The sequence below is a fragment of the Colius striatus genome, chromosome 7 (assembly GCF_028858725.1).
Source record: "Colius striatus isolate bColStr4 chromosome 7, bColStr4.1.hap1, whole genome shotgun sequence".
Lineage (NCBI taxonomy): Eukaryota > Metazoa > Chordata > Aves > Coliiformes > Coliidae > Colius > Colius striatus.
In genome coordinates, this window is record NC_084765.1 from 705,506 (window position 1) to 728,879 (window position 23,374).

The 23,374-nt window shown below is 49.9% G+C and overlaps 3 protein-coding genes across 8 annotated transcripts in view; 2 read left to right on the forward strand and 1 right to left on the reverse strand.

The window, feature by feature from the left end:
- The window catches only part of EPS8L2 (EPS8 signaling adaptor L2), a 56,499-nt gene extending 42,706 nt beyond the window's left edge, over window positions 1-13,793 (forward strand). Inside the window, exons 12-21 of the mRNA XM_062000600.1 lie at window positions 683-757; window positions 1,752-1,900; window positions 2,069-2,195; window positions 3,047-3,162; window positions 6,295-6,406; window positions 7,780-7,887; window positions 8,710-8,851; window positions 9,970-10,153; window positions 11,040-11,172; window positions 11,516-13,793. Coding sequence (XP_061856584.1) covers window positions 683-757; window positions 1,752-1,900; window positions 2,069-2,195; window positions 3,047-3,162; window positions 6,295-6,406; window positions 7,780-7,887; window positions 8,710-8,851; window positions 9,970-10,153; window positions 11,040-11,172; window positions 11,516-11,587 — 1,218 coding nt within the window. The 3' untranslated portion in view covers window positions 11,588-13,793. The remainder of the gene's footprint in view (window positions 1-682; window positions 758-1,751; window positions 1,901-2,068; window positions 2,196-3,046; window positions 3,163-6,294; window positions 6,407-7,779; window positions 7,888-8,709; window positions 8,852-9,969; window positions 10,154-11,039; window positions 11,173-11,515) is intronic.
- Window positions 1-23,374, reverse strand: part of GATD1 (glutamine amidotransferase class 1 domain containing 1) — an 87,293-nt gene that overhangs the window by 54,106 nt on the left and 9,813 nt on the right. For 3 of the 5 annotated variants that reach the window (XR_009819118.1, XR_009819120.1, XR_009819119.1), the window contains exons 8-9: window positions 13,345-13,467; window positions 5,667-5,712 (exon numbers count right to left, since the gene is read on the reverse strand). Coding sequence is in view for 2 of the 5 variants with exons in the window: in XM_062000627.1 (XP_061856611.1) it covers window positions 15,523-15,847 (325 nt within the window). In the remaining 3 variants the exon portion in view is untranslated. Of the gene's footprint in view, window positions 1-5,666; window positions 5,713-12,763; window positions 13,468-15,376; window positions 15,848-23,374 lie in introns of those variants that run through there. The other 2 variants (XM_062000629.1, XM_062000627.1) reach the window with 2 other exon arrangements.
- On the forward strand, window positions 15,205-22,861 carry TALDO1 (transaldolase 1). Of its 2 annotated transcripts, none has more exons than XM_062000625.1 (8): window positions 15,205-15,393; window positions 18,550-18,673; window positions 19,026-19,133; window positions 19,752-19,883; window positions 20,300-20,475; window positions 20,643-20,840; window positions 21,824-21,969; window positions 22,621-22,861. In XM_062000625.1, exons 1-8 carry the CDS (start codon window positions 15,297-15,299, stop codon window positions 22,651-22,653), a joined length of 1,014 nt encoding a protein of 337 aa, XP_061856609.1. In that variant the 5' UTR covers window positions 15,205-15,296; the 3' UTR covers window positions 22,654-22,861. The 2 variants fall into 2 exon arrangements, with proteins under 2 accessions (XP_061856609.1, XP_061856610.1); XM_062000626.1 differs by having other exon boundaries at window positions 15,333-15,393; window positions 18,531-18,673.

The following is a 23,374-nucleotide window of genomic DNA, read 5'->3' on the forward strand; positions in this document are numbered from 1 at the left end:
GTTTGATCAGCTGCATTTAAAACACCTTGCATCTCAGTGGAGAGGAGGGAGGCTCTTTTCCACTGCAGCAGTACAGGACACGAGAGAGGTGAAAGGAAGCACCAGCTGAGCTGGTTTCTCCCCACAGCCTAGCTGACCGCTGGTAACAAAATGCAGTTCTCACAGAAAAGCCATCCCAGGTGTTTGCTCCTCCATCCCAGCACAGGCTGCCCTTAACACCAGGCATTTCAGGGGACAGAGCAGCTCCAGGTGCTGCAGGCAATACCTTGTCAGCAGTTTGCCATGGAGCACCACAGCCCACTTGCTCTGTTGTTTTCATTCATGAGAACTAGTGGGATTTTTGACTTTGCAAAGTCAGAAGCCACAGGCCTGGCCCTTCCTCACTGAGGCTTTCACAGTAAGGCTTTCTGCTTGAAATAGCTTCAAAGGGACTGATTTGAACAGAGCAGTACTCCAGCCCTCCTGAAATCCAACACCCTTAGAAATGGACACAAAACAGAAATGATCTAAACCTGCCTGATTCCTGCTCCCCAGTGCTCTTCTCATTTCATGTGCACTGTTGAAAGTTTCCTTACTTTTTAGGCTGTGTTATTAACTAGAGCAAATACCAGTTAGCAACAACACATGACAGGAGAGAGAAAGCAAAGGTTAGGATTAAACTGCATGTCCTTTTTCTTTCCAGGCCAAACTGAGAAAGCACATCCAGAACCCCAGTGCTTCAGAGTTGGTGCATTTCCTGTTTGGGCCACTGGAACTGGTAAAACTCACTCCCAGGTTTCACTGTGAAGTCACTTTTTGCTTCTAACCTTGCTTTCACACTTACAGGCAGTTAGATTATGCAAACAAAGTTAGAAGGCTGCTCACAACTGACTAGAGCTCTTTCAGTTAAAGCCCAGGAACGAGAGCAGCAGTGCTTCTGGCCTCTTGTCTGATTTCCAGCTTGAGCTAAATCCACAATCCCTAGCAAACAGGAATGCTTCCACACCATTAACAGAGACTCGCTGTGAACAGAAGTGTGAGGCAGCTACAGTTCCCACTGGGAACCTGCCTGATCTCACCTGCAAGCAAACACGACTCAATATTCGTGCTGAAAACAGAAAGCAGAGATCCCAACTTGAAAAAGCAGCCAGGAGGGACACAGGAATACAGAGTGGCTTCCCATTTCAGCAGTGCCAGCCTGGGATGTATCCTGTCTCCAACAATGGCTAATTCTTAGATCAGACCTTGCTTTGACTCTGGTAGGAAAAAATCCTTGTGTTGCTCTCAACCATCCTGTCTTCAGAGATGGAGGTGGTTGTTTCTTGAGAGAACAGCTAATGGAGTCAAGGCCATCCCCTCTGGCTTTCATTTTATACCTTGGGGAGCTTAGTCAGGAACTATTTGCTTTATTTGGCTATTTGCTTTTTCTTAATAAAACTACTGTGAGTGCAGTGCATGGATGAGGGGATGCTGAGGGAATACAACATCCCCTTTAGGCAGCAGGGAACCATCCCTTTAGTTTACCTGGTTATGAAACCTTCCTCTTTCACATGAAGACACAGGAGAACTTTGGAAGTGCAAGTCTAATGTGAATGGAGCTGATTTATCAGCCCTCACCACGGAGGGTACCTGGGCTTCCTTTAGAATGGGCAGGCACAGAGGCTCCAAAGCATCAGAGCCATTGGTTTTCCTGTCTGTGCTTTCTGTTTCTCTGTGTGTGCTGGTTGGATGTGTTGAACATTCCCTACAAAATCTCTGTATCTGTAATTCAGGTCATCAATAGCTGTGGTGGCCCTGAGCTTGCCAGGTCTGTCGTCAGCCCACTTCTTTCTAAAGACACCACAGATTTCCTCAGAGGCCACCTGACACCAAAAGAGATCAACCTCTGGGACTCCCTGGGAGAGACGTGGACCAGATCCAGGTGAGGACGGAGCTGCCATCTCACCAGCCTCCCCAAGCTCGTGAGGGGATGTTTGACTGTGTCAGAGGGTCAAGGAAGCCCTGATGCCCCTGCTTCTTCCTGGCACGCTTTCAGAGACATGTTCCTAGTGAACCTCACTGCCTATTCCCCCCTCACTTTGTGTCCTAGAGCTGAATGGCCCCGAGAAGCAAACATCCCCACCTACATCCCCAAGTTCCGCAACGGCTGGGAACCGCCCGTGGAAATCTTCCGTGGGGCTCCCTGGGAAATAGACATCGGACACCTGCAAGAAGAGGTGAGTCTCGTGTCATCCTCTCTTCTTTTCCCTCTCCCTCCCCCTTCTGCAGAGTGAGAGAGGGATCTGGGGACTTTGTGGTGGTGTGTAACAAACTCTGTTGCATCTCATCACTACAGTGAAAAGAAATGGGCCAGAAAAGGGAGAGCAATAATCACAGAGTCACAGCATGGTGGGGGTGGGAAGGGACATTGAGAGCTCATCCAGTCCAACCTCCCTGCCAAAGCAGCTTCACCTAGATCAGGTCACACAGGAACGTGTCCAGGTGGGTTTTGAAGCCCTCCAGGGAAGGAGCCTCCACACTCTCCCTGGGCAGCCTGGGCCAGGGCTCCCTCAGCCTCACCTCTCAAGCAACAGGACCTGGGATGCTGTATGTTGTGGTTCAAGCCCACAATGCAGAAGTCTCTGCCCCAGCACACCTCCTCCTCTCTTCCCTCACTGACCTTGAGGGCCACATGGTCATTTCTTCCCCACACAATTCTTCCACCACCTCCCAGAAAGAAAGAATGAACCCTCCTCTGCCAGTTTCTTCTTCTTAAGAAGTGATCACAGGGGTGTCCAACTGTCTCAGCCCCAGAGGTGGATCTGTCTTAAGGGCTGGGGAAGTTTGGAGCAACTTTTTACAGGATCCACCACTACAGCCCCATCCCCAGTTCCAGAAACGCCCCACACAAAGCCCTCACACTGCACCACGACGGAGCACCATGGCTTGCCTCAAAGGCGCTTCTTTGCTGTGTATCTCATCGGCACCAAAAGCTTCCAGGCCACAATTCATCTACCACTCTCACTCTCCTTTTCTCTACTACAGCCTTCCCCTCTCCTGGTGATGCTGACTCCTTTTGCCTTTGCAGCTCTCATCAGCCAATGGCTACCCGTACCGAAACTCCTCGCTCAAGCACAGCCAGCCCTCTGAGCAGACACAAGCTGTGGACGCCTTCAAACACAACGTAACTCAGCATGTAAATAGGTAACGCATCAGCTGCGCCCCAGACCCATCACCTGGGCACCTCGGCTCCCACCCTCCAACCTCACACACACTCACTGCAACATCCTGATGGTTTGGCATCCTGGCAGAAAACTCCCTGCTGTTATTAATTCAGACTTGCTCACAAGATGCAGAGAAGTCAAAGATCGAGACAAGGGATTATCCATGTAATCACTGTCTGCTTTTTAATCAGCAGCAGCTCGACAGGGAAATGGGTTACATGTGTTTGCCACCACAAGAGGCAGAAATGGTGATTTAGTCAACCAGTAGGTCTTGTTTCATATCAGCAGCCCGCCCAAGCAATATCAAGGAGCTTAGAGGAGGAATCTGTAGTAAGGCATGAGCACAGGCAAGCTGTCTGCTGTTGAAAGGAGCAGCCTGACCTCAGCAGCTCTGCATGGAAGACAGTTTCAGTGAGGCAGAGCCACTGTGTCTCACCAGCAGCAGCAGCTCCTCCTGTTGCTTTCAGCCACAAGCGAAGGGAAACGACATTGATTAGAATAAAAGGAGAATGCTTCTGGTCTTGCCCATCTCTCCATCCAGAAAGTGGGAGGGATTTGACTTCACACAACGCTTCTTAATGGGATAAATAAATGAGGACAAACCTCCTCTTTCTTCAAGGCTCTTGGGAAGTTCAGTTCCCAACCCAGAACCAGCCAGGCCAGCCTCTGCCTCAGGCTTTCCTCCAAGGAAAAGGTGTTTCTCCCGCAATGTCACCAAACACTTCCCCACTGCTAGCTTTCCATCATCAGTTTCATGAAGGTTTTCTACCCTTGAGGAGTACTTTTGGTTCCAAGTTTAGAGGCTTTTCAGCTGTTTGCTTGTTTACTGAGCTTACGTTTTCCCTGAGATCTCCAAGTTTCAACAAACTCGTCACACATGGCGCATGAACCCTCTGCCACACTCAGCTTTGTGGCGATTTGACACTAAGTTTAAATGCACAGAAAAACACCTTCAGTCCAATCATATCAGCAAAATAACTTATTCTTCCCAGTCACCCCATCAAAGGTCCTGGCAGGGCCATAATATGGTACAAATTCAGTGTTGAGGAGGGAAAGAATTACAAGAGCAACTTCTCTTCCCCAATTCCATTCTCAGTGAGGTTATGAAGGATCAGTAGAGCTTAGTTTACATGAAAACATTTAAGTCCATCTTTAGTGTCTCGCAGATAACACAGGTAAGGAAACTTTTTCATCTGTTGCTCACCCTCGTCAGCCCAGGACAGAGCTCAGCCAAGATCACAGTCCTGGCACACACACATTTCCAGTTGTGCTCATGGGTTGTTTTCAGGGTACTTTGAACTAGTTTTCAAACCAAGAGACCCCATATTAGCAACAATACCCACATTGACAGCAGGGCTTTTGGCTTCAGACAAGTGTCAGGAAAGCTGCAAGCACAATCAGCAAAGGCTTGTGTGAAATCCACATGCATGCAAAGTACACATTAGCCACAAATCTCTCTCCTCATGAATCATTTACCTTCTGGAATGCTACAAAATAAGTAATTTGTACCCAACTCAGGCTTTCCTCCCCCTCCCTGCCTTAGGGCACAGCTGGGTCAGGCCACCACTCCCTTTCTTGAGTGGTGGATTCAGTCTGACAGTCTAACCCAAGCTCTTCCCCACCGCAGGCTTACGACTTCTCTGTGGTACATGGCTGCAACTAGACAAAGAGCTGTCCCAAAGCAAGGGAACAAAAGCCAATACAACCACCATAAGCATGACATCAGACCACAGAACTAAGGGTTTCAACCTTTTTCAAGCCACCAAAACCCATCTAATGCCAACAGTAAAATGAACTGAGATAGGCACAGCAGGCTTGCTTCTCCAAGTGGGTTTTACAGATGCCTCAGAAGCAGCTCACAAAGACACGAGTGTCCACAGATCAAACCACTGACCAAACCCAAGCACTCAGCAGTGGAAAAAAGCAAAGTTGTTAGCAGTGCTAGGAGCACTGGCTTCACTGAGCTACACAGAACTTGGCTGAAGCTGTAGGAGAACCTGCTCCCCTGCCAGCATGGCCACCACAAACACCTAGGAACCTTCCTCATCAGGGGGCTGGGCAGCTTGCAAGTCATAAGCAGAAAGATTCACAGAAGCTGCATTGAAGTAGTTCCTGCCTGGCCTCACACAACAATGCAAGACAGATTTTGCACATTGCAAACATTTTTAGCACTAAAAAGCACCACTACACCCATCCTAACCAGAGCAGAAGAACATGAGAACAGCCATTTCTTTTCCAAACCAGGCAAACAACCACTCTCCAAAATGAGGAGAAAATAAACTCTTTCAGTTTGGGTCCAAGGAAATCTTTCATGGCACTTTTCCCACCATTTTCCCTTTCTGACAGTGTACCACATTCATTTTCTCTCTCCAAATGAAAAGCCAGCTCAGCATTGAAAACCATCCATTCTTGTGCCATCAGTCCTCAAGCAAAAAAATCCCTCAACCCACAAATATACTTTAGAATAGAAACGTTCAAACTTACTTTTCTTGGGAGCCTGCTGATCTCTGATTCAGTAGCTTGGCACTGCCTGAGGAAAAAAACAGAGAGGGAGGTGATGGAGGGACCTTAAAGCTCTTCCCCACCTGTAATGATTCTGTAATTCTGTGATTTGCAGTTAGTTCTACCTCCACCTGTGCTCAACACCCTTTGCTCCCAGCACTGGCACCTGCTGCTCCCCTGCTCTGGCATGGGGGGCAGTTGTTTCCCCTTGTGGGTTTCACACTTTGTTTTTTTCACAGGAGGTGCCATCAGAGCATTTTTGTTTGTGCTCTGTCAGTCTCCCCAGTCCTTGCAAAGCAGCAACTGACAGAGGAAGAAGTCTTTTCTTCCACTCTGAAAGCCACAGGTCCCCAGTGAGGCCACTGACCAAACAGCTCCACAGCTTTTTGGGGTTCTTTTTTGCCCAAACACAGGGTGTTTCACTAAAATGTGAGGTGAAAAATCTTCTGCAAAATAAAGTGGCAAAGAAGCGCTGCCCCCTCCTACCACAATTATCTCCCTGCCTGCACTGGCACACAGCCTCCACCACTCCTCCCTTGCCACTCAACCTATATTGCCCTCGTTTTTCAGATGAGCCTCCATTAAAACTCCCTGTGTTCTCCTCTTGCAGGAACTTTGAGGCCCAGGGAATGGCTCCACCCAAGAGGTTTGCCAAAATCCGCTACGACTTCACCGCGCGCAATGCCAACGAGCTCTCCGTGCTCAAGGACGAAATCCTGGAGGTAGGGGAAGGTGCTGAGGGAAAGCTGTGCCCTCCTCCCCTTTCCAGGAACAGGAGAGAGATCCCCAGACACTGACAAGTGCCAGCTCGTTTTGGCTTGCTGTTTTCTGAGCAGCAAGGAGAAGCTTTGCTCAAATCTAAAGCTTTAGGTCAGAGCAGGAACAGGCCGACTGTGAGCATCGGGTCATCTGCTGAGCTCAGACACATCAGGTCACATCTTAATTAGCAAAGAGGAGGAAGGAAAACAAGTCTCTGCAGTGCACTGCTCCCCCACTTGCTGGGTATATGTTCATTATTGCCACTCCCTCCCCCCAGAGGAATTATTTCCTATGAAAACATCCCTTTCATGATCTTTCTGTCACCACAACGCTGTTGGCAGCTGGAGAATGTCTGGCCTGGCTGGGACTGCACACTCACTCTAACAGGCTTGAGAGAAACACCTCTCCTCAAAATGCAGCTGAATGAGACGTGTGTGGGGGTATTGCCTGCAAATTAGTCCAGAAAAGAGGAGACAGAGGGGAGATGTTATTAACATCTACCAATATCTCAGTGGTGGGTGTCAGGAGGTTGAGGCAGCACTAATTTCTGTGGTGCCCAGCAACAGGACAAGGGGTGATGGGATGGAGCTGGAACACAAACAGTTCCACTGAAACAGAAGGAAAAACTCTGTCAGTGTTTCAGTGAGGGAGCCCTGGCCCAGGCTGCCCAGGGAGAGTGTGGAGGCTCCTTCCTTGGAGGGCTTCAAGACCCACCTGGACACATTCCTGTGTGACCTGATCTAGGTTGACCTGCTTCTGCAGGGGGTTGCACTGGATGAACTCTAAAGGTCCCTTCCAACCCCCACCATGCTGTGATTCTGGGAAGGTCATTTCACCCAGATGTGAGTAAAAGCAAGGCTGCTGGAAAGGGCAGGAGCAAGAGCAGGCATCTCAGCAGGGGCAATCTCCTTGCCACGCCACGGTCATGACGGGTTCTGATGTGACGTGTGATCAGGTTATGTGAGAACACTGCAGCATCTTTGGCAGGGGTCACTCTTTATCCAAACTCAGTCAAAACAGGCAAATTCAGCAGGAACTACGAGTTCTTCCACTCCTCAGGTGTGTTTTCCCCCAGAGATGCTCTCCTGTTCACCATTAGCATAAGTTTGTATAAAGTATTTCTGTTTCTTTGTATAAATGCACAAAGTGTGTGTAAGTCACTGGGACAAGGTGCTCTGCGGGACAGGCAAAGCAGTGCCACAGGTCTCTCTGCCAGCTCCTGCCCTCACTCATGTCATTCTGCCAGCCCCACGTTACTGTGTGGTTCTTTCCCCTGTGTTACCTATGCCAGAGGTCTGATGTTCTCAAGCACAGACTTCTTTCTCCCCTCCCTCAGGTGCTGGAAGATAACAAGCAGTGGTGGAAGCTGCGCAACCGGAGCGGGCAGGCTGGTTACGTCCCCTACAACATCCTGGATGTGGTGAAACTGGAAGAGCTCGAACAGGTCCGTAGTGAGGTGATATTTAGCTGGTAGCTGGCTGCAGGGCAGAATCAGCCTCTGAGGTGTTGGAGCAGAGGCAGATGGGAATACCATCTAAGTGAGCTTTAAGTGAATATTGCTCTCAAGCATCTCGAGTTGCAAACCTGTGGAGCTGGAGAGCTCTAAATGCCTTCAGGAAGCTTGGAATTGCTGCCCCACTTCAGTGTTTCACAGCCTGGGCAAAGCATAAGGTGACCCAGCAGGCCTCTGGACAAAAGCCCTGTTAGTTTCATCACGAAAATGTAAGAAACTCCTCTTTCCAGAGTGCTCTGGGCACTTGGCAGTGGAACCACTTAGCATCCAGTTGTTAGGGCACTGCTGCTTTAGCTTCAAAGGGGATTTGTGACTGTTTTCTCTTCACATAAAAATCCTTCTGCTTCCCTTGACCTCCAGCTCCGAGGAAGCCCTGTGAGCAGGAATTTCTGCATTGCAGAAGGCTGAAGGGCTGAGTCACACCTGTGAGAGCAGCCACCCCCAGCAGCAGGAAGCCAGCAGAAAACACCCTGCCTGCCCACGGGACAGGTTTTTTTCCAGGGGTGCAAATGTTTTCACACAGTCTTCAGCCTTTGGTTTAGGTTCTGCTCGTTCCCACAAGAACCCAGAAATGAACTTCTTCCTGCAGTTCCACCCGAGGCCACATCAGCCTCAGCTGAGCAGCCCCGGAGGAGCACAGGCACAACAGGGAACTGTCCCTCAATTTGCTGCTGTGGGCGGGAGCCAAAAAGCTTAAGAAAAATGAATAATGGTTAAAAAACCTCACTCTTTTTTTTCTTTCTTATCACCTAGTCTAACCAGAGGTACAAAGGAGACCTGAGCCCCAGGGGATATGGACCATCCAGCCCGACTCACAAGCTACCTGCCAGCTACGCCGGGGACAAGTGGGGCAGTGAGATGTTATCGCGCAACTCTCCCCAGGACGCCAAAGAACGTACGTGTGCCCCACTGCTCCAGCACCCAGGCACCTCTCTCTTTGGGCTGATGGAAAGCCCCACAGACACCTGTTAATAACACTGAGTAACAGTCCTCTGGAGTTTCATGGAAAAAGTGTTAGTGGATGATGTGTCACTAGAGTTTGACTGGTGAGCGTGCTGCTCACTCCTAGATCATGCTCTCTGCCACTCCTGTTCAGCTGCACAGTGACCCTGAACCTCTGAGGACTTAGGTCAGCAAATTACTTATTAGAAGGAGCAGAGAGGATGGAAAAGTAAGAGGGAGCAGAGCTGCAGCTCAAAACTGATACTCTAGGTGCTCACAGAACTGGCCTTCCCCAAGGGGCAACAGCAAAGAGGGCAGGGGAAGAAAGTAAATGGCAACACAAGGGCACAGAAAAATGGGAACTTAGAAACAGATAGTCAGCCCCCCCTGATCTCCCCTGTCTCATGTGGTCAGGGGTTTTTTTCCCCCACCCTGCTGCTAGTTTGCAGGGCAATTTCCTTATTTCAACAGCCCAAAGGGAACTAAGTAACTCAAAAACAGGAAGATGACAAACACAACAGCAACACCAGACATCAGGGAAAAGGGGCCCTGTCCCTTGTCGCCACTGGACAGCACCAGTGGGAGTAAAGCCCCTGCCAGATCGAGTTTTCAGTGATCACTGTGTGCACAAGGAGCATTTGGCTGTTACTCTGTGATTCCTCCTCTCTATCACTCTGGATAAGAACTGCAGATGTCCAGGTTTCCCCCAAAGAGCAGGCGAGGATTCCAAAGCTGAAGGAAGTTGAGAGTATTGGCTTGGGAGGCAAGGGGAGGTTCCTACAGCCCCCTCCCCACTCTGCCAGCCTCCAAAACTGTGGTGATCCCCCTCTACACATTTGTTCCTGATGGAAGACTGAAGGTCAAAATGTCATTGCTCAACCTATTGCTCCAGCAAAGCACTTAAGCTTGTTCTTTAGCACTAAAAGTAAGCACTTTCCTTTGGTGCCCTCACAGAGTTAATAAAAATGCTGAGCCACATTCTGATCCTCCTCACAACTTCCCCACAAAGACATTCATGTAACGGGACTTGTGATGTGATTTCATTCCCTACTCTCTGCCTTGTTTCCCCAGAACTTATTCATCAAATGGACGAGCTGAATGATGAGTTGCTAAAGAAGATCACAAACAATAAAATTCAGCCTCCCCAGAGGAATTTCAAAGTGGAAAAGCATCAGCAAGTTTTTGTGCCCCTCACGTTCGAATCCAACACCGAAGAAGTCAAAGCTTGGCTGGAAGCAAAGTCATTCAGCAAAGAGTAAGATCTGCTCTCCTACCATAAGAAATGCCAGTCCTTCATTTAAAAAGGAGTGGGGGAGGCAGCTCGCAGCATTTCAGCTGCATTACAAGTCACTTGTATTTACTTACAGAGCCTGTGTTGCAAATTAGATTTCAGGCCTATGAAATCCAGCATTCCAGCCAGCCATTCTGAGCCCAAACTTACTCCCTTTCTTACGCACTGCCAGCTAATCCTTGTCTTACAGTGCAGGGAGAGACCTCATGAGTAGCTGCAAATAAAGGAAGGCTCTTGCTGATTCAGACATCAGCCAAGCACTGTACAATGTCCTACCACTGGTGCTCATCTTCTCCCCCTGAGCCAGTTCAGAGTGCTGAACATAGGGAAAATTAACTCATTAACTAATTAAACACACGGCCGGACACGCTAATTCCACATGACCACCAGTCTCTGAGGCAGCTGCCCTACAGGATCTCTGAGGAAGAGCCAAATCCTCAGCCAGGGCTACCAAATGTTCCCAGCCCCCAGGGAAGGGCCAAGAAGCTGCACGTGGTCAAAGGTTATGAGTTGCATCTTGGACCTTGTGCAGTGAGCCAAGAGGAGCTCCAGCATTGCCCCCAAATGCCACGCAACTGGAGTGAAATCGCTGCAATACCCACAGGGCTGGGTATGCCATGGATAACAGGGTGGTGCTGGCTTCACCTGCTCCTCAGGGCTTGCTGTCATCCCTGCCAAGAGCTTGGGTCACCCAACAGCTGCCAACTCGGCACAGCCCCAGGGCCCTTCATGTGCTATGGCCATGCCCTTAGCATGTGCCACAGCAGCTGCTCCTAAGCCCTTTTACCTCTGATTCCTCACCTTTGGCAACAGGCCACAATGATCATCTCCTGGCTTTGTGTCTTCCCAGGACAGTGGAGCACCTTGGCATCCTTACTGGAGCCCAGCTCTTCTCCCTCAACAGAGAGGAGCTGAAGAAAGTGTGTGGTGATGAGGGAAACAGAGTGTACAGCAAAATCACAGTGGAGAAAAACCTGTTGGAGGTAAGTAGCTTTCTGGGCAACTCCTTCCTGAATGGGTGCCTGCACCAGCAGTGTCAGGTAGCTCAGTAAGCAGATGTTTTAAGAAGCATAATTTAAAATAGACAAATAAAACCACAAACAAGCAACCAAAACCCCCCAAAAACCCCCACACCACCTAAACAAGCTGAGAGGTCTTTTAAGGGAAAAGGCTCCAGATCTGTAGAGAAGCTCTCCCTGTCTCCACTGATGTGTCTGTCCTCTTGCCAGCAAAATGAGTGCTGCACTGAACAGCAGTAGTTAAACATTATCATTTAACCATAGCTTGAACTTAAAACCCAAACCTCCTCTTCTGTTTCCATTCCAGAAAAGCCGAGGGGAGTCGGAGCTCCAGGAAATCATGAAGCGTCGCCAGGAAAGGATTGATTCAGCTAATTAAAGTCTATCTGCTTTCTTTCAGCTCTTAGTCATAGTAGTGCAGAAAAAAAGGGAATGAAAGCAATGATCCTCAGGCCAGGCAAGAGGCAGCAGAGCTCCACACTTAGCGGTGTAATTGCCATCCAAGTGACAATTGCTTGAACGCTGTTGACGAGGGTGGACAAGGAGCCCGGGTCCCGTTGGGAAAAGGGGTTTTACTATTGCATGAAGTATTTGTCCTTTTTTTATAAGCCTGTATTTTATATTGAATGTTTTGTGCATGCAATCAGAGATCAGAACTCACACGTGGCTGAACGTATGACCATGGCTGGACTCAAGCGAAAAAGCCCCCCCAGAGCTTTCCTCACCGGGCTGTAGCTGCTCCCACCCTTGTCGCCAGCACAGCTCGGGAGGATGGAGCGCAGCACCCAGCACAGGATGAGCCAGCCTGCATGTTTAGAGTCTGGGCCACAGAAATAAGCTTTTCCCCACTTTTTCCTTTCCTTCTCCATGACAGGTATCCCCTGCAGCCCACTAGCAAGGGCCCTGTGACAATTCACTGTCCTCTTCCTGTTCCCCCATGCCCCTTCACTGGACAAGGCTAGAACTGCAACACACAAAAGCCTGGCTGCTTCCTTCAATACCTGTACCAGTTGCCTGGGAGCTCTGGAAATGAGCTTTCACGGCCTAATAAGGAGCAGGGCACACCTGAGTGACAACTGAAGCGATGTGAATGTGTAAATAGGTGAGCTCGGCCTGATCATCCCTGCTTACACAGAGGCTGGGGCCCTGAGCAGCCGCACAGCCCTGTGCTGTAGCAGAAAAGTAGCAGCATTGCCAGAGCCTGGCCTCAAACAAGGCAACAATAAACCCTTAAGGGTTTGCTCCCAACTCAGTCACACCCAAAGCCCTTCCCAGGGTGTTCCCCACTCATCCTCACCTTCACCTTTTCCTTGCAAAGAGTAATCTGAAATGCTTGCTAAAAATCTTAAGGAACAGAAGCACACTTGGAAAGGCTGTTTGAATACAAAATAAATGGCCACAAGACAATCTGATTTAGTAAAGGCTGCTGTTCTTCACTTCCTGTTTCTCTCAATAACATTACACTCGTATGTACCCACAGTGAAATGCCCCTCACTCTTACCATCCCCACAGGAGGCATGAGGGAAAAAAAATGCCAGAGACACAGTTCAGTGATTATGCATCATTTTACTCCAAGATTTCAAAGCTCCAGCAAGCATCTGGTAGATTTCCCATCCAGGTCAGGTTTGGCACAGGCTGGATTTGTAGCTGTGTTTTACTTACAGACCAACTTGCTGGGAATGCAGTGAAGCAAACACATCTACAGGAGCTGCTCACAGACCAGGAGGACTTTTGCCTTTCTCACACACACACACACCCGAGCTTTGGCTGAATGGGAACTCAGGCCCAGACTCCACAGAGGCTTATGGACACCTCCTTTAAAGGAGAAGCACGTGCCTGAGTCTTTGCACATTTGGGACTGGCCTTGCAGGTGTAATAGAACAACAAAAGCTGTCCAGCTGTAAAGCAGTGGCTGGGGAACACGTGTTTAAAGATACTGATGCACCTCTCAATTTTGGCTTTGTTCTTCCAAAGATGTTTCTCGTGGGTGATGCATTTTCTTAAATCTTGGAACAGGACACTGTAAGCACCAGCAGAACTAGGGTGCAGGCAGGGAACTTACAGTGGAGGATCTTGGTTTTTAGACACAACCCTGCTGGCTTGTCACGGCGGCTGGGATCTGCAAAGGGCACTCACCTTGTCAGGGAAAGATGAAGAAGACAATCCTCCTGAGAAGCCCTGGCTCTGGATTAGGGTGAAAAGCAGGTGTGAACGCTGGCAAATCGCTGCTCTTAGAGGCTCAGGTAGGCTAAATCATTTCTGAAATGAGAAAGAAACACCACTGAATGGTGAGCGAGGCCACACACCACCACTCCTGTCTTTGGGTACGAAGGAAATCACCCAGAGCTGTAGCGAGGTGGGATTAGGACAGGAGCATCCAGGACAGTCTGGTGAAGCCAGGAAGCATTTTGTGAAATAAACAGATCAGTAGCTCTTATTGCAGAAGTCACTTTTAAAACTTTCCCTATGACTGAGCTGTGCATCTGTTGTATTTGTACTGCCTGCAGATAATGCTATAACCTACTGTACAGTAACGTAAGCGAACGAAGGAGAAAATGATGTAACCATGCACTGTATAAGATTTATTAAAATAGTTAAGTTATACTTATAACTCCATCTCTCTGTCTCTTTCTCTTGGATAGAATTGAAAGCACCCAAAACCAGCTGGTAAGGGCTGCTTTTTACCATGCCTTGTTGCTCTCAGATACACAGCAGAGCAGCTGAAACTGTGTTTCCTCTGGTTTCTGGGGGCTGCCACCCAAAAGGAAGGATGTTATGGCCTTGATAACCCTTCATGTCTAAAAACAGGGGTTGGAGAAAACCCCACGTACGACAGTAACCAAGTGCTGGGAAAGCTGCCAGCTGAATCCAAAACATGCCCTTTCTTGTCTTTGTGATGAACAAATTTCTCCCACCTTTAGAACATGCAAATGAGACACATCAGCATTTACATACACAGAAACTGCCCAAGACTACACAGTGCAGGGGCAAGCCAGAAATGCCCAACTCTGGTTAGTGCCAGTGAATGCAAGGCTGGGAACAAAGAGAAGGGAAGGGATATACATGCAAGAGAGGCTCTCTGGCAAAGGACTCTGGACACAATGAGAACGTGTTTCCAACACAGACACAGAATTCAAAGAGGACTTAAACCTTATGCCTCTTTCCATCATCCTCTCTTTGGACTGGAAAAGGCCCGATGAGACGGTTGTACAAAAGCATGCTCTTGTATACCAGAAAGGGGAACGACCGTGGCAGCTCCCACAAGTGGAACCATACAAAACAATGGGAACAGCACGGTCCCAAGAGCCTCTGTTTATGGGCCAAGCGCAACCTTTCCAGCCCAGTCCCATTCCCTACATGAGGAGCACAACCACATTAACAGCATCGCCTTCTGTACAGCTGAAGCCAAGTTTAGGAGAACACGGGCCTTGCTGGGGGCTGTCCCTGGTACGGCAGCACAGGCCAGAGCCCAGGCCGACAACCCACATCGAGCCTGGCCTCAACGCAGAGGGAGGAAACGCACCGCTCGGCTCCTACACCGCGTTAACAGCGGCGCGGCCACGAATCTTCCCTCACGGCGGCTGAACGGGGCGAAGGCCTCAGCAGCAGCCTCCCGCCGCCATCTTATGTCACCGGCCGAGCCCTGACCTCGACGGCCCCGACGGGACTGAGGGGCGGCTCGGGCCTCGTGCCCGGCCGTCGGGAGGCTCCACGGGGGCTCCTGGGGACAGCCCAGGCCCGTCGCCCGCGGCCCGGCGGGAGCCGCGCCGCCCACCCCCGCGCGGGCCAATGGCGGCCGCACGCCCGTCACCAGGGTGACCACCCCCCGTCCCCTCACGAGCCACCGCACCGCCCAATCATAGACTCTCTTCCTCCCTGCTCCGGCTCTTCCCGGGCGCGCCCGTCTTGTCTCCGCGTTCCCGATTGGCCGCCCGCCTCCGTCCTGGGACGGGATTGGCGGCTGTCGGGCGGCGCGCCCCGCCCCGCGCGCGGCGGGAGCGAGCGGCGGGTGCGCGCGCAGCCCGGCTCCCCTCCGGGCACCGACAGCTCGTTGCAGCCCGCGCGAGCCCGCCCCAGCCGTTGCCATCATGTCAGTTTCTCCCGTGAAGCGGCAGAAGATGGAGTCGGTGCTGGATCAGCTCAAGCACCACACCACCGTGGTGGCGGACACCGGGGACTTCAACGGTGAGAGGCGGCGGCGGGGCGGGGGGGGGGGAATGTCGCCGTAGTCCTCCCCTCCCGGGGCGTGGGCGCGCCCGGCCGGCGGGTGAGCGCCCGCCAGGGAGCGAACCACTGTGGTGGTCGCGGAGGGGGTTAGCAGTGGCTGTCAGGCGCTTCCCCTGCCATCCGCTGTCCCGGCGGGAGGCGCCGGGCCCAGAGCCCGGCCGTGCCCCGGTGACGCCTCGGCCGCGGCTCCCGGAGACCGCGGCTTCCCGCTGGCCTCGCCGGTTGCTGTTGCTTCCGCCGTGCGCTCGGTTCGAGCCCGGCCTTTGCAGCGGGCAGCTCGCAGGGCTGCTCCAGCCCGTGCAGCGCGCTTGTCACAGCCTCCCATGGTGTTGTCTTGGCAGCCTGAGCCGGGACGCACGCAAACCCACATCTTCGGCTCCACTGAGAAGTGCCAGGCTCGACGAGACAAGCTCTGTGGGGATAAAAGTGGTGTTTTTCCCAATGTCGACCTTGGGTTTCGATGGTGGTTTTCGGTTTTGCGTTGTTTAGTTTCAAGTGGTGGAAGCAAAGCAATTTCACACAACGTTGAGGGCTGGAAGGGACCTGCAAAGCTCATCCAGTGCAACCCCCAATGCCAGAGCAGGGCACCTAGAGCAGGGCACACAGGGACTCGTCCAGGGGGGTCTGGGACGTCTCCAGAGGAGGAGACTCCACAGCCCATCCGGGCAGCCCCTGCCAGGGCTCCCTCAGTGAAGAAATTCTTCCTTGTGTTTCTTTGCAACCTCTGTCCTTCTCTCTTGAGGGTGAGCAGACACTCCCCTTTCTGAGGAAGGGAGGTGGCAGTCCATCGTGAAGCCACTTGTCCCGAAGCTGTCACTGCCAGAGCTCCTGCACAGGCACACAGCCCTCGTTACAGCACAACTGAGACAACAGCCCTGGGTTGCACACAGCAGTGCTGCTTCAATCCTCTCTGCTGTCACACTGTAATCTCTCCCCTGCTTTCCCAATCCTATAGCTGGTGAATAAACAATCCCAAGTGGCAGCTGTCAAATGTCTTGTATTAGTAAACTTAAGGTGAAGAGGTCTGACAGCTCAGGTGTGTGCCTCCCCATGCTCTGGGGGTGTTTACAAACTTGCAGCCACTCCAGGTAACACATCTCTGTTAAAGGCTTTGGATTGCTTGATTTCAAGTGCCAGGCTGCATGAAACATCACCAAATAAACTGTTACTTGCCTTAAAGAGCCCCTCTGGCAGGAGACAAGCGGCACAGCATGCAAGGCTGGGAGCAGCTTTAGCAGGCAGCACATGGCCAAGGGATGGAAACGCTCAGTGACCACATTCACTTGTCGGGCTCTTGTAAAACCTTTGAGTAGCAACAAGCCTGGCTAAAGCCCAGCATGTGCTGCAATTGCCTGAACTCAAAACATGACACTGCCTGCCCTGGTTTCAAAAAGGCATAATGGGGAAAAAAAGGCTCCTTGTGATGGCTGAGGAGGAGTTTGTGTGCAGGGCAGCGAGGAGGCTGCGTGCTGCCCACTGGGAAGCGTCAGCAAACTCCTTCCAACAGTTATGCAGTTGATCTTTGCCTGTTGGGTCCTTGCTAAGGTCCAAGCAAAGCTCCTGATTCTGGTTAAGAGCTGTTGCTAACAGCAGTTCCCAGTTTTGTTGCCAGACAAACGTGTCAGTAGGGTGCTGTGTAGGAAAGGAGGGTGGTTTGCAACGCTCCTGAAGCAAGTTCCTGCAGTAAGTGGTGGTGGCCTCTCTAGCAGCAGCACTAGCTTTGCTTTTTAACTAAGCCAGAGTAGCATGTGTGAACTCTTTTGTCCAGCTTTGTGCTCACAATGGGAAAAGGCAGCACAAGGGTTGTGGATCCCCACTGAAAGCTTGTAGTGCTCAGATAAAACAAAGGCTGCTGACAGACCAAAGGAAGCCTGGGTGAGCAAAACTGGGTGACAGACAAGAAGATCAGCTTATGCCAGTTACTGGAGACCTGTAAGAGCCTTCAAATGCTGCAAAGCTGGAGAGGAGTAATAAGCTCTGTCCAAACAGACTTCTCCAGTGTCATGTGTGTGGCTTCAGCACTGAGGTTCATTGATGTACTGCTTTATTTGAAGCAGTATCCGTGTGAATGGAAGTAGGATTTGAAGGATGTGTGTGTATGGAGTGGACTTGCCTCAGGAGCACGAGCCTTGCCTGGGAGGGAGCCATGGAAGAACAATACTCATTTGCTTCCATGACTGAAGAAATGAAGTTGCACTCTCTCACTCGGGTTCTCATCCCTGGGCAAAAATTGCTGGTAATAAATACGTGATTGGTTTGGACATTTAGCTGTGTGAACAAGGGAGCCTGTCAGCAGGAATCCCCCAGGCCTGCAGAGGCTCTCCCCTGTTTGCTGAGTCAGGCTCTGCGTGCCAGGCAGCCCAGCTGTGACCAGGGCCAGGCAATGCTGGGTCACAGCCTGCTCTGGGAAGCGACTCCTGTCACCTGCAGTAGGTGTAGTGCAGGGCCTAAGGCAAGCCACAGGCTCAGGTGTCTCCTGTGAGGAAGGAAGCCTGGCACCACATGGAAATCACAACAACAGATACTAGAAGCGGTCTGCAACTAATTGAAAAAGGTTTAACATGCAGCAAGAGAAGCTGCTAGAGCCTAACAGATGAGTTCTTCTCCTGTTCTGGTTCTAACAGTTGCAGGCAAACAAAGAGCCAAACACCCAGCTGCCAGAGGGAAAGAACAATGCCCTTGTCCTTACTCCCCACACCCCCACATGACCCCTGGAACTCAGCTGTGCCTGTGGACATGGCATGGACAGATGGGAGAAGCTGAAAATCAGTAGCACTCCTCTTCATCTGCCCTTTCTACACAGGCAGTGGCTATGGTAGTGAGTAAACTTTGCTGATCCTTAGTACTGATTGTCCTGGCACAAGGCAGCTGTCAGGCAGTTGAGCACTGATCTGCTCTTATGAATCATAGAATCATTTGGGTTGGAAAAGCCCTTGAAGATCAAGTCCACTTCCTCCCCTCACACTGCCAGGCCCACCCCTAAACCACATCCCTCAGCTACCACAACAGTACCACCCTACAGCCACGAGGGTTTACATTCTCACACTTGAGCAAAACCCTTTCCCTTGCTCAGGGCTGCTGATTGTTTCAAACAGGCTATTTTGAATTCCCTAGCAATTGATGAGTACAAGCCCCTGGATGCCACCACAAACCCATCTCTGATACTAGCTGCTGCTCAGATGCCAGCTTACCAGAAACTTGTGGATGATGCTGTGGCCTATGGGAAAAAGCTTGGTGGGTAAGTAAAGAGGTTTCTTTTTAATCTCAGGAGACCTATATTTAACATACCTTGTTTATACAAGTAGTGTTTAGTACTGCTGGTCATGTACCATTTACCAAGGTCACCTGTGGCCTTCCTGGCTGCTCAGGAAAGCACTCCTGAGCTGACAGTGCTCTAGGGAACAGTGTCCAAAGGCCAATACTGCTGGTGGGACAGAGAAGGCAGAATGCAAACGTGGAGCAGAGCAGCAGCTGCTGTCTGAACTCTGGAATTTAATGTTAAATGGGCTGTGAAACGTTGCCCTCAAATCCATGGCAACATGTGAAGGCCCTTCCCACCTAGAAGTGATGTTGGTCTTTGTGATTTTCAGGTCAGAAGAGGAACAGATCAAAAATGCTTCTGACAAACTTTTTGTATTATTTGGAGCTGAGATACTGAAGAGGATCCCTGGCCGTGTGTCCACCGAAGTAGATGCAAGGTTGGCTCATTTTCCTCTGGCTTACCCTGGATATTTGTACATACAAAAAGAGCCATACTGTGAGTTGGAGAAAGATGTTCTTGACTGGACAGCTCACTGTGATAAGACCAGCAAGAGTTTGTGCTGTTAATATTTGTTAAATTAGAGCATGGATTTCCCTTAGTTTGCTTGATTACAACTCTGTGACAAGCAGTGCTGATCTCTGTAACGTCCCTGATGTTCCTCAACAAGGAAAAGCTCCTGCTTCCAGCATGCTTGGCTTGTTCTCTTCTGTGATGAATGATGTCTTCTCACTTTACCAAGAGATCTGTTTTAACTTCAAGAACACTCATAGGATTTGTCTGTTAACCTGCTCATTGCTGATTCACTTCTAATGCTCAGCTTCTGAATCTGGTATGAAAAACTTGAGGGAAACTTTAGCCTGTAACTCCCTCAGGGAAAGTTATCTTGAGCTCTGGATCCAAGAGCAGCAGTGCTGTCATCTATCAGTGAGAACAAAAACCTGCTATTGGCACACAACTGCTGATAACACAACGGGGTTTTTTTCCTCAGTGGGGTTTGTGGAGGGGAAAGACATTTGAAAAGTCAGCTTTAAGCAGTTCTGCTCTCGTTTCAAAGGTTGTCCTTTGATAAGGAAGGGATGATTCAGAGAGCCAGGCGCCTCATCGACCTTTACAAGGAAGCAGGAATTGGTAAAGATCGTATTCTCATAAAGCTCTCTTCAACGTGGGAAGGAATCCAGGCAGGCAGGTAAGGATTTATGTACCTGGGGTGCTGATTCGTAACACGCTTCTGCCTGTTCACAGGCACCTGACAGAAGCACTTGGCACTTAAAATGATCATTCTGAAGGCAGTGCAGCAGGAGCTCTGGTGCTGCAGTTAGCAAGCACAGCCTCTGGTTGAAATAGGAAATGTCTGTTCCTACAGAGCCAGGCCACAAACAGTTTCCTGAAATGCCAAGTTGGCTGCACGTGGTTCAAGGAACAGCATTAAATAAAGCAGAGTCTGGCAGCACAAAACACTTGCTGTTGGCCTAAAGCTCATCAGCTGTACCACATTCCTGATTTAACTGGAGAAATTCACCAGTCCTAACCCCCAAGCTTGTCAGGAGAATGTGAATTCAGTAGGTGAGCAGAGTGCTGTTTTAAGCCAGCCTGTGTCTGCAGGGTTCTGGAAGCAGAGCACGGGATTCACTGCAACATGACCTTGCTGTTCTCCTTTGCCCAGGCAGTTGCCTGTGCTGAAGCTGGAGTTACTCTCATTTCCCCGTTCGTGGGACGCATCCTGGATTGGTATGTTGCAAATGGAGATAAGAAAACCTATGAGCCTTCAGAGGACCCAGGTAAGCTTCCAAAATAAAGTAGCTCATTAAAAACACAACAGCTGCTCATTCGGAGCACAGTTAACTCCAGAATCCCAGCATGAGAAACACTGGGTTTGAGCATGTTCTAAGCAATCAGTTGCACCTCAAATGAATTCTTCTGCAAGTTGCTGATTTCCCCTTTCCAGGAGTGAAGAGTGTCACCAAGATCTACAACTACTACAAAAAATTTGGCTACAAAACCATCGTGATGGGGGCTTCCTTCCGAAATACGGGCGAGATAAAAGCGCTGACGGGCTGTGACTATCTCACCATCTCCCCCAAGCTCCTGGCAGAGCTCAGCAAGGAGAACGTCAAGTTAACCCCCACCCTCAGTGTAAAAGAGGGTAAGTCCATACAGTACTTCTGTGTAACAGGGGCTTGCTCAGTCCCCGTTTCTTCTTAAGAGTCTGTGGTTCCACTCAGCTCTGTGGTGCTTGCTTCCACTCTGCTCTAAGGGTAAGTCATGACCCCTCTCTGAAGGAAACAGCATAACCTCACTGCAACAGTACTGCTAGAGCTGCTGACATACACAGTTGCTTCTTTAGAGCTTGGGTCTCCCTGACTACACTAACTGGAATGAGGATAGGGTTGGAGTGGGATGAGATACTGTGCACCCTATCCTGCCAGGACAGGGAGAACAGAAGGAGGAACAAGTCATATTCTTAGGATAAAACTGTACTAAATGTTAGCAAAGATGCCAAACCTGGTTTAATCTGATGTTAATATTAACCTCTAGCCCTGCCAAAGGGGTGTTTTCTCTCCAGGACCTCTGGAATCATCTGCAAGAGTGATTTGATGGAGTGATACTGTGCCACGCCGGCTCTGAATTCCCATTGCACTACTCTTCCTTTGCTCTGGCCTTATCAAAATCCTACTTGACCAGGCAGAAGACATTTGTGCACAGATGCAGGCATGGGTTTCTGCTTGCAGGGTGCTAGCTGCCTTGTAGGCATGTTATCAAGAGAGCTTTTGTTAGGTGCTTGCCAAATAATCAAAGACCTAATTGTTCAGCATATTTGCTTAGACTGTCTCGCTGCATAACTCTTGATAACAGGCCTGGAAGTCCTGTACCACTCAGGAGCAGGTACAAAACAACAGCATGAACATGGCATTTTAAGGAAAACCGATGACCTAGGCTACCTTCTCCCCCTTCATCCCAAACCAGATCCAGTGTTTCCATCTTGGCATCCCAAATGGTAGCAAGTCATTCTCAAAGCGGCTGTTGAAGTTCTTCAAGGGCTGCAGAAGCTCGAGACTGTTGCAGGTAACCTGTGGTATTTGATAATAATCTGTTGACTGTGTGTGTGTCTCAATTCCCCTTGCACAGCTCAGGCAAGTGAGCTTGAGAAGATACACCTGGATGAGAAGGCATTCCGCTGGCACCACAACGAAGACCAAATGGCTGTGGAGAAATTATCCGACGGGATCAGGAGATTTGCGGCAGACGCAATGAAACTGGAAAGGATGTTAAAGGTAGATGTTGCATCACACTCCCTCTTGTCACCTCCTGTGTTCCTCCTGCAAGGGCTGCAGTTCCTTGTGGTGTGGCTGAGGATTAGGAGCCTGCAAGCAAGGCTGATCAGGATGGTGTACATGTGATGTAGGACAGGCACACAGCAAGCTGCCCACCTAAATGAAGTGAACCTGGTAAACTTCACTGCATCTCAAGGAGGAATTCATGCCAGATGTGTGCAGCCACACCTGCTGTTAGAGGCCCAAGGCAGGGTTTAGACTGGCAGCTAATCAAGATAACACCAGTGTCAAAGTAAAAAGTCCTTGAAGTCTAATTCTAAACTTGTTAGCTGTCAGCACTGGTGCAAGATGCATCAATAACCTTCAGCTAGGGAGCTGGAAAAGAAATCATGCTTGTACTTGGCACAAGAAGGCACCAAGGACAGATATGCTGAGTGTAGCCAGGCCACATAAAAGTCTGCTGTCAGTTTATGGCAAGTCTTTCAGGTGGGATTAATTAAACTGTGTTTGAGGGGGAAAACAAATACACACCAAGTACACTCAACCTAGGCACTTGCTGCCTGGCAGCTTCCTAACAGTGACTGAAGGCTGCCTTGCTAAAACACAGCTGCCACCCTCACTCAGCTCCCTCTGGCTTGTTTCTCTTTCTAGGAGCGAATGTTCAGTGCTGAAAATGGAAAGTAGAAGAATCAGAAGCTCCCTGAGTGGTCAAGGCTGAATGAGTGGATCACCCTGCAGTTAGATGGATGTACAGATGTCTTGCCTGTGAAGGTCTGATGCTCTGTATGGACAGAGATCTGCCTCCTGCTTTTGTAATCAATTTGCAAAGGGAAAAAATAGAATTTCCCTCTTTTCTGGTGGCACTTTTGCCAATACAGGTGAAATAACAGTGTCCTTGTCCTGTGTCCGTTCCATTGCTGCAGGGCACATCTGACACTACTCTAGTATTGAAAGAGTTTGTGTTAAATTTCTATTTAAGACTTCATTCTGACCACATGAAGAAAGCAGTTTTGTCTTTCATGCTGTCTCACTGTCACTAAAGAGAAGACCCAGCTTTGCAAAGCCCTCCTTAGTACAAGGCACATACATACACTGAACCAACTAGGCTCATCTCCTGTCCTCTTTCTGCTGCCAAGGGGGCTGCAGTGCTGACTAACTGGGTGGCAAATGCCATCATCTATAGTATTTCAAGGAGGTCTAACAGGGGGGAAGGCTGTATCATAAGCAATTCTTATGAATCTTGTCAAACAGCAGTTGTAGGCAAGTGCTAAACACAAAACCAAGCCAGAGTAGCAGGTAGAATGTGGAACTGATTGAAGCTGAAAAGGCCACTGTGATAACAACACAGGCATAAGCTACATCAGGCTCTGATGCTAATTGAAGGCTACACTTTCAAAATCAAGTA

Bases quoted from the DNA above. Each gene is read 5' to 3' on its own strand.
- TALDO1 (XM_062000625.1), top strand. From the start codon at position 15,297: ATGTCAGTTTCTCCCGTGAAGCGGCAGAAGATGGAGTCGGTGCTGGAT. The intron at 18,674-19,025 runs GTAAGTAAAGAG...TGTGATTTTCAG, and splicing joins TATGGGAAAAAGCTTGGTGG to GTCAGAAGAGGAACAGATCA. The intron at 20,476-20,642 runs GTAAGCTTCCAA...TCCCCTTTCCAG, and splicing joins TGAGCCTTCAGAGGACCCAG to GAGTGAAGAGTGTCACCAAG.